This window comes from Chiloscyllium plagiosum, chromosome 29 (genome assembly GCF_004010195.1).
Source record: "Chiloscyllium plagiosum isolate BGI_BamShark_2017 chromosome 29, ASM401019v2, whole genome shotgun sequence".
NCBI lineage: Eukaryota > Metazoa > Chordata > Chondrichthyes > Orectolobiformes > Hemiscylliidae > Chiloscyllium > Chiloscyllium plagiosum.
The window spans coordinates 47,636,532-47,649,740 of NC_057738.1; the positions used below are offsets into that span (position 1 = coordinate 47,636,532).

The following is a 13,209-nucleotide window of genomic DNA, read 5'->3' on the forward strand; positions in this document are numbered from 1 at the left end:
AACATAAACATGGGAACGAGGAGCAGGATTAGGTCATTCAGTCCTTTGAGCTTGCTCTGTCATTCAGTGTGATTATAGCTGATCCTCTATCTCAGCATTGTACTTCTACTGTCTCCCCATACTACTTGATGCTTTAAAATCTGAAAATAATCTATCACTCGAATATATTCAGTGACTTGGCCTCCAAGCCTTATGTGATCAAGAATTCGACTGGCGGACCACTCTCAGAATGAACAAATGTTTCCTCAACTTAGCCCTAAATGGTGTACTCTGTATCCTGAGACTGTCATTCGTTCTCTGGTTCTAGATTCCGAACCAGGGAAAAAAAATCCTCCCTGCATCCAGTCTGTTTCAGTACCTTGATTTTCAGTTTAATGGTCTTTTAATGGCATAGTGGTTGGACAGGGATGGTGGGTATCATTAACCAAGTTTATAGCAGGTATCCCTTGTAAATCAAGCAGCCATCCCTGGTTCATCATGGTTGCTGAAAGATTCCTGGTACAGTGGACTGGCATGGGAATGCACTGTGACTGCTGCCAGGTTAGTTGGCATTTACCAGCTGACAATAATCACACACATATACCAACCCAGCTGAGTGAAAGGCACCCTGTTAAATTTTTGTATATCTCACCTTTCGAGATTTGCTGTGTTTGAAGAAATGTATGTGCAGTCCATGGTACCTTGAGTGATGGTGAAGCCCAATTTCTTGGTAAAGTCATATGCACACTCCCTTGACTTCTTTTTGTTCAGAGACAAACAATAGAGTTTTCTCTCCTAAAATTCGGAGCTTCCTCACCTTGCAGAGTTGTAACAGCTTTTCTGTTAGTCAGTAAATATTCATTTATTGACTAAGGCTTTGCATTGAACCTTCATTCGTGCTCTCGGATGGACATGAAAGATCCTTGCATTCTTTCAAGAAGAAAAGTGGAGTTTTCTCTGGTATCCTATAAATATTTATTAAAAGCAGATTTTCTGTGCTTTATCATTGTTGTTTCTTAGTACTTCCTATACACAATTTGATTACCCCATTCCCTACATTAGTGGCTACACTTCAAAACTATTTCATTTTTTGTAAAGTCTTTGGGATGGCCTATGAAAGTTATTGTGTATATGTCTATTTTCCCTGTTATTGAGGATTAAATAAACAATGTTTCATAACAGGAGAAAGTAAAAAGGTATGAAAAAAACTAGGTGCCATGTTTGGGACAGTTTTTTGTTCCTCTGCCTAACTCTCAGTTGTTGCTGCATCAGTGTGAGTCATAGTAATCTCTAACAATAATGTCAGGCCTCTGTCACTGTGCATTACTTGTGGCATCCCATAATGTGCAAAGCCTTTCCACTTAACACAATTAAATGGAGCAATATATTTTCGCAATTGAACGGAGGAGTTGGCAGATGATATGTGATGTGGGTCCAACAGACAAAAAAAATCATCAGTTCTACCAATGAAAGGCATTAAAGGGAGAAGCCAGCAACTTTGTCAGATCTTCAAAAAGGTACACGTGGAATTATTATTATTATGAAAGAAGGAACAGAGTGGAGAACATTCATTTCTGCTCCTGACAGGAAGGGCTTTGTCTCATTCAGGTCTTTCAGCAAACTGGAATTAAGGTTTCTCCACTAATTTGTAAATAGCAACTGTTAAAATATCGGAACTTAGAAATTCAGCTCAATTTCAAATGGATGAGGAATAAAAGGTTCATTTGCCTGATGTACAGTAGAACAAAAGCAGAGGAGGAAAACATATTTATGATTTGATAGTTGTACTGCATAATATCACAGGTTATTTCCTAGGTTTAGTTCCTTTTGTAAATCCATTAACATAAATGGCAAAAACATATTGAGCATAATGACATCATATCTCTTAAGAAACTGACAAATGGATTCTTTCTTCATTAGCTCTAACACACTACAGCTTTAGTGTCTCAAGGATTGTATTGTATTTTTTCAAGAAGCCAAACTGCATCATTGAAACAGGTTTATGAGTTAGAATAAAAATAATTTCAAACTGCTTTGGTTATTTTTACATGACTTTTATTACTGTTGCACCATTAATACAGCCACATATAATTCCAATGCATCCATTTTACAATTCTCATCATTTTCAACATGTGCTGTGGTAGTGGAGGCATTAGTGACACTGAATGGAGGAGAAGCTGGAACTGTAATGAATGCAGACTTGTTTGCAACTTGCTGTGAAACAGAACTACAGGTGCACCCAACAACGGACATGCATTAACTGATCAAGAGAAATCTATATAGGAAACGTACAATGAGAAGTGTGTGTTAGTCTGAAGTAACTTTGAGACAAAACTATTGTTCCTGGTCTGTCATGAGAAAGGGAACATGGTGGCTTATATCTGACAGCTGGTTGTACCTCACTGTGTAAAATCAGGTGGGAATACAAAGGTGTTATCTGAAGATCTGATTAGTTTGGCACAGTTCCACTAACTATCACTCAGCAGAGTCATAAACATTATTCACTATGTTGGATTGAATCAGTGAGGCACATCATTTACAGCTGTTGAGACTTTCATTCCACTCACTCAACTTCCAGACATCAATATTTAAGTCCAGCAATTTTCCAAATGTCGCTTGAAATATCCTGATGTAATTTCTGAGTATGGGATGTTTGGATGTTTTCTGGTAAAAGACAGTGGATCAAGTTTGTTAGTACAGTCGGAATTTAATGCAGGTTGTGAATGGTTGTTGAATGAGGCTATCATTATTCTTGCGCAGCTAACGTTTGATCAGTAATGGCTGAAGAATTCTCTGAAGTTGTAACATCTGCTGGAGTAGCACTGTCTGAGACTTCAGGAACAGCTGGAGTAGAGATTGGTGCATCTACTGCTGGTGTCTCCTGGGAAGAAACAGCATCAGTGGTGCTTGAGGCAGAGTCCAAATTTTGGGGCTCTGCTTTTTTACTTTCTCCTTGAGCCACAAGAGTAGATGCGACCTCAGTCTGTTTGGCTTCCACTTCAACCATGCTTGAACACTTCTCTTCTGTTTTGCTTTCAGGAGCAGGTGTTAGGGTTTCAGAGAGCTGACTGGATGTCACTTCAGTGCTGGATTCAGGCACAGCTGAAGACTGGCCATCTGCAGAACTACTCATAGGGGCAACCTCGGTTTGTTCTGTTGGCTTTTCTGCGGTTGGTTCTGTAGACAGAGGCTCTGTTTTGGCTTCAGTGGAATCTTGTGGCTTTTCAGCTTCAGGTTTTTGAGTTTCCTCTTTTTTCACTGTTTCTTTATCTTCTTCCTTAGTTTCAGCTGTGTTGTTTGCAGCCTGACTATCTTTGGCCTCTGATACATTTCCACCTTCTTCAGATGTTTTGGCCTCTTCCTGCTTTTCCTTTTTTGCCTCTCCATCCTCTGCTGCTGTTCCTTCAGCCAATTTATCAGCGTCTTTGTCGCTGGAAAGTTTATAATTCTTCTTCTTCCTGTTCAGTGCGTTTCCCATTTTATATGCTCTGTAAAGAATAATAAAGGTGAATAAAAATAAGGTTGACTGTCTCTTTCACATTAATTAATATTACATGGCAATGATCTTGGATGGAGAATATAATCCAGCATGATAAGTTTACACAGTTAGTTCCTATTATAAATTTATAATGGAAATACAATGATAAAAATGTATGATTTAATGTGAGTTGAGAATAAGGCCTCCATTCTCTGGTCTGGTTTTTCCTTCATTCTCTGATTGGACTCCCCTCAAAACTAATTTTCAACAACAATGGTGCAGTCTGGACCTAGAAGGTTCTGGTCTTGAAAGCACAAATATCTAAACAGTAAAAAAGAGATTCGTGGAAATTATGATGGTACAACTGATCACACAATCCTGACGTCACTAATTGAGAAAACACAAATCTAGAATGAGTCTCTGAAGACAGAGAGGGTTCAGGCACTACACCAGCCTACTATACACAGGTGTAAATGAAGGCACTTTAAAGAAATACAGAATTATTTACTTTGTGATAAGGAGCAAACTGTATATCAGTAGGCACAGACAGCCCAAGATATTTCTGATTTGGAGATGCTGGTGTTGGACTGGGGTGTACAAAGTTAAAAATCACACAACACCAGGTTATAGTCCAACAGGTTTAATTGGAAGCACACTAGCTTTCAGAGCGTCGCTCCTTCATCAGGTGATCCTATATTCCTGACAGATATGTCAAACTGCACGAAACAGGAATAGTTTAAAGCAAAAGATAAAGCAGTGCAGCAGTCAGGGACAAAATTTCAAGCAGGAGAAAGTGAGGACTGCAGATGCTGGGGATCAGAGCTTAAAAACGTGTTGCTGGAAAAGCGCAGCAGGTCAGGCAGCATCCAAGGAGAAGGAGAATCCCTAAGCCCTATGCCCGAAACGTCGATTCTCCTTCTCCTTGGATGCTGCCTGACCTGCTGCGCTTTTCCAGCAACACATTTTTAAGCACAAATTTCAAGCGCCAGAATCTAAAATTAAAATAGAATCCAAGTGACAACGCTGAAAAGGGATCACCAAAAAACTTCACAGAAAAAGAACTGGAAAAGGGTTGACCCCAAATTTCGGAAAACTTGAAAATAACTTGGAGAATATACACTGAAAAATGAGATACTTCTTTGTTGAGCAAAAATGCATGTATTTAACTAATTTTTTTGAATGATAGTACCTCAGAATGAATGCATGAGAAAATTTGGGCAAGAATTTCAAAAGCCATGCAAAGATTTCAATTAACTTAAAGCGGAAGCATCACTTGGTGCTGCACAAAGATGCTAAACCTGCTTGTACACTACCAGGAATTTCTCATTCTCCAATGGGTAACAGATTAAAAATGGGGTCATTTTGCCAGTGACAGAATTGACACAATGGTGTCCAGGGCTAATAACAGTTCGCAAGAACTCAGATCATCGAACATAGAACATTACAGCGCATTACATTGGGCGTCTGTATTGCACTGCCCTGTGAAACCATTCTCGTCCACCTGCCTGTCCAATGACCATTTAAATGCTTGTAAAGTTGACGAGTCTACAACTGTTGCAGGCAGTGTGTTCCACACCCTTACTACTCTGAGTAAAGAAACCAACTCTGACATCTGTCCTATATCTATCACCCCTCAGTTTGAAGTTATGCACCCTCGTGCTAGCCATCACCATCTGAGGAAAAAGGCTGTCACTGTCCACACGATCTAACCCTCTGATTATCTTGTGTCTCAATTAAGTTCTTCTCTCTCTAATGAAAACAGCCTCAAGTCCCTCAACCTTTCCTCGTAAGACCTTCGCTCCATACCAGGCAACAACTGAGTAAATCTCCTCTGAACCCTTTCCAAAACTTCCACACCCTTCCTATAACGTAGTGACCAGAACTGCAAGCAATATCTCAAGTGCGGCCGCACCAGAGTTTGGTACAGCTGCAGCATGACCTCATGGTTCCGAACCTTGATCCCCCTACTAATAAAAGCTAACACACCATGTGCCTTCTTAACAGCCTTATCAATGTGGGTGGCAACTTTGAGGGATCTATGTACATGGGCACAGAGATCTCTCTGCTCATCTACACTATCAAGAGTCTTACCATTCACCCAATACTTTGCATTCTTGTTGCTACTCCCAAAGTGAATCACATCACACTTTTCTGCCTTAAACTCCATTTGCCACCTCTCAGCCCACCTCAGCAGCTTATCTATGTCTCTCTCTAACCTACACCATCCTTCAGCACTATCCACAACTGTACTGACCTTAGTGACGTCCTCAAATTTACTAACCTACCCTTCTACGCCCTCATCCAGGTTGTTTATAAAAATGACAAACAGCAGTGGACCCAAAACAGATCCTTGCAGTGCATGACTAATAACTGAACTCCAGGATGAACATTTCCCATCAAGCACCACCCTCTGTCTTCTTTCAGCTAGCCAATTTCTGATCCAAAGCACTAAATCGCCCTCCATCACATGCCTCTGTATTTTGTGCAGTAGCCTACCATGGGGAACCTTAATAAAATGCCTAACTGAAATCCATATACACCACATCAACCACTTTACCCTCATCTACCTATTTGGTCACCTTCTCAAAGAATTCAATAATTTTTGTGAGACATGACCTACCATTCATGAAACTGTGTTGACTATCCCTAATCAACTTATTTCTGTCGAGATGATTATAAATCTTATCTCTTACAACCTTTTCAACACTTTACTCACAACCGACGTAAGGCTCACTGGTCTATAATTTCCAGGGTTGTCTCTACTCCCCTTCTTAAAAAAGGGAACAACATTTGCTATCCTCCAGTCTTCTGGAACTACTCTTGGAGACAATGACAACATAAAGATCAAAGCCAAAGGCTCGGCAATCTTCTCACTGGCTTCCCAGAGAATCCTAGGATAAATCCCATCTGGCCCAGGGGACTTATCTATTTTCACACTTTCCAGAATTTCTAACACCACCTCCCTGTGAACCTCAATCCCAGTTGGTCTAGTAGTCTGTTTCTCAATATTCTCCTCAACAACACTGTCTTTTTTCAGTGTGAATACTGACGAAAAATATTCATTTCGAGCTCCCCTCATCTCCTCCGACTCCACGCACAACTTCCCACTACTGTCCTTGATTGGCGCTAGTCTTACTCTAGTCATTCTCTTATCCCTTATATACCTATAGAAAGCCTTAGGGTTTTCCCTGATTCTATCCACCAACCTCTCATGTGCCCTCCTCACTTGTCTTAGTTCTCTCTTTAGGTCTTTCCTGGCTACTTTGTGACTCTCAATTGCCCTGAGACTTTGCATCTCATCCTAACATAAGCCTTCTTCTTCCTCTTGACAAGAGAGTCCGTAAACCATGGCTCCTGCGCTCGACAACTTCCTCCTGTCTGACAGGTACATACTTATCAAGGACATACAGTTGCAGTTCCTTGAATAAACTCCACATTTCTATTGTGCCCATGCTCTGCAATTTCCATCCCCATCCTATACATCCTAAATCTTGTCTAATCACATCATAATTGCCTTTCCCCCAGCTGTAGCTCTTGCCCTCTAATGTATACCAATCTCTTTCCATCGCTAAAGTAAACATAACTGAATTGGAGTCACTATCACCAAAGTGCTCACCTATCTCCAAATCTAACACCTGGTCAGGTTCATTACCCAGTACCAAATCTAATGTGGCCTTGTCCCTTGTTGGCCTGTCTACATACTATATCAGAAAACCTTCCTGCACAGAATGGACAAAAACTGACCCATCTAAAGTACTTGAACTATTCCCAGTCAATATTTGGGAAGTTGAAGTCCCTCATAACAACTACCCTGTCATTTTCGCTCCTACTGAGAATCATCTTTGCTATCCTTTCCTCTACATCTCTGGAACTATTCAGAGGCCTGTAGAAAACTCCCAACAGGGTGGCCTCTCCTTTCCTGTTTCTAATTTCAACCCACACAACCTCAGTTGACGCGTCCTCAAATGTCCTTTCAGCAACTGTAATACTGTCCTTGACAAACAATGCCACACCCCCACCTCTTTTACCATCTTCTTTACCATCTAAATCCTAGAACTTGTGACAACTACTCCTGTCCCTGCTCTATCCATGTCTCTGAGATGGCCACAACATCAAAATCCCAGGTACCGACCCATGCTGCAAGTTCACCCACCTTATTCCAGATGCTCCTGGCATTGAAATAGACACACTTCAAATCAACTTCTTGATTGCCCATGCCCTGTTGTGACCCTGAAATCTTATTTTGGACTTCCCTACTCTCAACCTCTTCTATACGTGAACTACAATTTAGGTACTATTCCCCTGCTGAATTAGTTTAAACCTTCCTGAGAAGCATTAGCGAATGTCCCACCCAGGATATTGGTACCTCTGTGGTTCAGGTGAAGATCATCCTGTTTGTAGAGGTCCCACCTACCCAGAAAGAGCCCCAATTATCCAGGAATCCAACACCCTCTCTCCTGCACCATCCCTGTAGCCACATGTTCAACTCCTCTCTCTCCCTATTCCTCGCCTTACTAGCACGTGGCATGGGTAACAAACCAGAAATACCAACTCTGTTTGTCCATTCATTTGTGGATGATCTGAGATAAGCTGCAGAGCTCGGCTGAGAGGTGACAAATGGAGCTTAATGCGGAAAAGTCTGAGGTGATTCACTTTGGAAGGAGCAACAGTAATAAAGATTACTGCGTCAATGGTAAAATTTTGGGGAGTGTAGATGATCAGAAAGGTCTCAGTGTCCATGTGCATACATCCCTGAAAGTTGCCAACCAGGTTGTTAGGGTTGTTCAGAAAGCATACAGTGTGTTAGCTTTTATTCGTAGATTGATTGAGTTTCGGAGCCATGAGGTTATGCTGCATCTGTACAAAACTCTGCTGCGGCCGCACTTCGAGTATTAAGTACAGTTCTGGTCGCTACATTTTCAGAAGGATGTGGAAGCTTTGGAAAGGGTGCAGCGGAGGTTTACTAGGATGTTGCCTGGTATGGAGGGAAGGTCTTATGAGGAAAGGCTAAGGGACTTCTCTCTAACAAGAGAGAAGGGTGAAAGGTGACTCAACTGAGACATATAAGATAATCAGAGGGTTAGATAGGGTGGACAGGGAGAGCCTTTTTCCTCGGATGTGATGGCTAGCACAAGGGAACATAGTTTTAAACTGAGAGGTGATAGAGACAGGACAGATGTCAGAGGCAGTTTCTTTACTCAGAGTAGCAGAGTGTGAAATGCCCTGCCAGCAACAGTACTAGACTTGCCAACTTTAAGGGCATTTGAATAGTCATTGGATAAACATATCGATGAAAATGGAATAGTGTAGGATAGATAGGCTTCAGATTGGTTCCACAGGTCCATGCAACATCGAGGACTAAAGGGCTTGTACTGCAGTGTAATGTTGTATGTACTTTCTCACTCAGTTACAACAAAAGAGCTGTAAGAAGCTCCATCCTATTTTAGCAATGAGCAAGTTTTTGCATAAAACTGAATGAGAGTCGTGGGTTCCTGCAGACATCCTTAGTCAAAGAGTTGAGATTACTGACTTAATTTATTTCACCATTCAAGGTATTGCTTCAACTATCAACTCTTTGGATCACCTCTGTGCCAGAGATTTTCCAAAGGACAATGTAGGAATCCTAAAAGGGAAACATGAAATCATTTACAACATGGATAACATCTTAGTGCATTATAAAAAAAAGGAGGTACATGACCAGTGTATCAAAGACATATTAAAGATGCTACAGAACATAGGCCTTACACTAAACATGAGAAGCCAATTCTTGAAAATGATGATTACATTTCTTGGACACACTGTCCAAGAGCAAGGCATAATATTAAATCCAAGGAAGGCTGAGGCAGCAGTGAATTTCTGATGCAATATTGTGTAAATAATGTAGTAAACTTCTTTGGGATAACAGATTAAGTAGGAAGGTTTATCCTCAGCTGAGCCAGTCTTACTCAACCTAGAAAGGAGCTTTTGAAGAAAGGTCAACAATGACACTGCCATCAGGAACAGACTACAAACTTTTGACAACCAGAAAAATGTTACTTTGTCTTAATCTGTCAACACATCATAGTGCAGTCACTTTACTGGCCTTGGAGATATCCTCCACAGGACTAGGAGCAATCCTTAATCAAGTACAAATTTATGGAACATGAAAATCAATCTGCTTTATATCAAGAGCTTTGATGGAGATCAAACTGAGTTACACAGTCATTGAAAAAGAAAGATTAACAGTTAAATTGCAGTGTGAAAAGTTTCTAGATGATCTCATGAGTCTGAGATAGACCATAAGTCAGTAACATTGGTAACATTATTAAAATAGAAAGAAATCTCAAAAATGCTTCCATGCATACAATGAAGAAGGCTTAGACTGATGAATTAAACTATGGGATAATTTATGTTCCAGGCAAGATCTAAGCAATGGCAGGTGCATTCTCAGGGTAGCAGTAGATTGATTAGAAAAAGAGGATCCTAATCTTGTTGAAGTAAAATCTTATTCTACAACAATAACCAAGACTTTTTGATAATCTGAGGGAAATGGAAACCAATTTGTGCAGCTCAAAAATCTGGCAAGGAGTGTACATACATCAGGAGGAGAAAGATGCTGGAGATCAGAGCTGAAAATGTGTTGCTGGAAAAGCGCAGCAGGTCAGGCAGCATCCAGGGAACTGGAGAATCGACGTTTCGGGCTTTCCTGAAGAAGGGTTTATGCCCGAAACGTCAATTCTCCTGTTCCCTGGATGCTGCCTGACCTGCTGCGCTTTTCCAGCAACACATTTTCAGCAGTGTACATACATCAGCCAATTGTACCTGCAAGGAAGATTTGAATATTATCCAGCAGACTCAGGGTGGCAAAGATACCAAGATTAGAAACAACATTTGGCAATAATAGAAGACTTATTTGTGGACAACCATAGAATGGTTATACCAAAGTTGATGAGATAAGAAATTCTACAGAGACTCTATGGAGGATATTTAGGTATGATTAAGAATGCAATGATGTGTGTTGGCCGGGCATTGTGAAAGACATACAAGATTACATTTTGTTGTTCCAAACATGCGCAGCACACAAACAAGCGCACACAGAGCCAATGCTTTCCACCAGATTTGTGGAAAGGCTATAAGGAGAGCTAGCATTGGATTTGTTTGATTATAGAACGATGGATATTGTCTCAGTCAACTATTATTCAAGATAATTTGAAATGGCAAGACTTCAAAACACCCCTAACAGTCTCAGAGATCACAGCAGTGAAAAGGATTTTTGCAATACACAGTTCCCAAATGAAGAATAATCAGTCAATGGATCTCAATCCATGAATGGGGAATTCTGAAAGTTCACTTTAGAGGCAGGAATTAACCAGGTGACAAGTTCTCTAGACCATCTTCAATCAAAAGTATAGGCTGATAACATAAATAAGACTGAGAAGTCACTGATTTGTAAGAATACATAAAAAGAGCAATCACTGGTTAATGAATACTCACCACAGGAATTGCTAATGGGAAAGAGGTTAAAAACAAATGGACCAGTTTTGGAACATCACCTCAGGTCAAACGTGGCCTCTCAAGACCGCAAGAAGCAAAACTATTAGAGAAAGCTACAGCAAGATGCAGCTGACATGGCACAACACGGATAAACATACAAACCTTCAATTTTAAAGCTAGGGCAGAAAGTATGGTTAACGAGCAAGAAGTCAGAAGCCACAGTCATCAGACAATCTGAGCAACTGAAATCTTACATTGTCAGAGCACCTGAAGGATCATTCAGGAGGAACGTGAAGTCTTTGATCTTACTCCAAGCCAAGAAAGGATACTGAGTATGATGAACACAGAACATGGGACAGCTACACCTGTTATACATCAGACAGTGTGTAGTGATACAATTATTCCAGATGCAACACAATATCATCATCTTACTGATGAACACAAGTGAACCAGATTGGGAGGTCCAGTGAAGTTCCAAATCAGGCAATTAGGGGAAGGAAAGGTGGTGATAACAGTGACCATGATGTTACTGATTACAAAGGCTATGCAACTGATTAGAAATAAGCTACTAAAATAATATATATGAGTTGATAGAAATTTGAGGGTGGGGAGGACATGATATAACAAAATTCATGTAACTGATCACATTTGGATAATAATGGAACAGTATAGGTTCGACGAGCATCACAGGTCGGCACAACATCGAGGGCCAAAGGGCCTGTACTGCGCTGTAACATTCTATGTTCTATGTTTCTGACATCAGTAGGAGAGAAAACACCAGTCGAAAATGAACGTGAAAAGAGAGGTTTCAGACTGGGGAGCTGTCTTTGCTAAGTGATTTGGTACAGGTGTAAATACAGAAGTATTACAGTACATTAAGAGTTGAACAGCCTTACTTAGTAACAAGGAGAAAGCAGAACAGGAACAGTGTATATGCTGATCTCCTCAGCCCAAGGTATTACAGATTGGAATTTCACAGTGCAGGAAGCAGGTCTGGCTTAAAATTCAATGTGCTGCACCTAAACCAAAAATGGTAACCATTATGGGCAAAGTGTGACCATGGATAAGAATTCTGTTCTGTTGAATCTCCACATGTTAATCCTTCCATAGGATGCAGCACAAACTCAGTGAATGCATGCCCCATCAGGACAGGAGTAACTCCTCAATCGTCTGGCCTTAGTGGTACTGAAATATTCAGTTTTAATGTTCAAAACATCTGCTTAGAAAGGTCTTTATTTTGGGTCCCTTGAACTTGTTTCCCTGTTGGCAAACCCCTAGTTAAAGGAAGAGGGGAGGGCATGCCAGGAGCAGCTCCAAACATACCTAAAAATGAGGTGTCAATCTGGTGAAGCTTCAAACAGGAGTATTCATGTTCCAAACAATGCTAGCAGCATCCCACACAGATCAGATTTAAGCTCTGAAAACCTGCCACATCCTATTGTGAATATGGTAGATAAGTAAACAAGTCACTGGAAGGGGAGGCTCCATAAATATCCCAGGCATTAATGATGGAAGAGCCCAACACTTCAATGCAAAAGATAAGGCTAAAGCATTTGCAATCTTCAGAAGGAAGACCAATTGGATGATCCCTCTCAGCCTCTTCGAATGGTCCCCGACATCACAGATGCTAGTCTTCATCCAATTTGATTCACTCCACATGGTATCAAGTAGTAGCTGGAGGCACTGGATACTGCAAAGGCTACTGGCCCTGAGAGCATTCGGTAATAGTACTGAAGATTTGTGCTCCACAATTAGCTGCACACCAAGGCAGACTGTTCCAATACAGATACAATACATACATCTAATGTGGAAAATTGTCAGTTATGTTCTGTCCACAAAAAGCAGGACAAATTCAGCCTGGTCAATTACTGCCCCATCAGTCTACTCTTGATCATCAGTAAAGTGAGGGAAGGTGTCATCAACAGTGCTATCAAGCATCACCTGCTCAGTGATGCCCACTTTCAGTTCTGCCAAGGTCACTCAGCTCCTGCCCTCATTACAACCTTAGTTCAAACATGGACAAAACAGCTGAATACCAGAGATGAGGTGAGAGCAGCATTTGACACAGTGTGACATCATTTATTCTGAGCAAAGCTGGAGTCAATGGCACAAAGAAGATACTTGTGATTCCGAGAGGTCAATCATTTCAATCCTACTGCATCTCTGAGTTCCTCAGGGTAGTGTCCTAGGTCCTATCATCTTCAACTGCTTCATCAATAATTTTCCCTCAATAATAAGGACAAGAGTGGGGGTGTTCACTGAAGTTTGCACAATATTTA

The 13,209-nt window shown here is 40.9% G+C and overlaps 1 protein-coding gene across 3 annotated transcripts in view; it reads right to left on the bottom strand.

Moving 5' to 3' along the window:
• Positions 1 to 2,017: 2,017 nt before the first annotated feature.
• LOC122564565 (brain acid soluble protein 1-like) overlaps positions 2,018 to 13,209 on the bottom strand; it is a 99,038-nt gene continuing 87,846 nt past the window's right edge. For all 3 annotated transcript variants that reach the window (XM_043719654.1, XM_043719652.1, XM_043719653.1), the window contains exon 2: positions 2,018 to 3,467. In XM_043719654.1, coding sequence (XP_043575589.1) covers positions 2,726 to 3,457 — 732 coding nt within the window. In that variant the 5' untranslated portion in view covers positions 3,458 to 3,467 and the 3' untranslated portion in view covers positions 2,018 to 2,725. The remainder of the gene's footprint in view (positions 3,468 to 13,209) is intronic.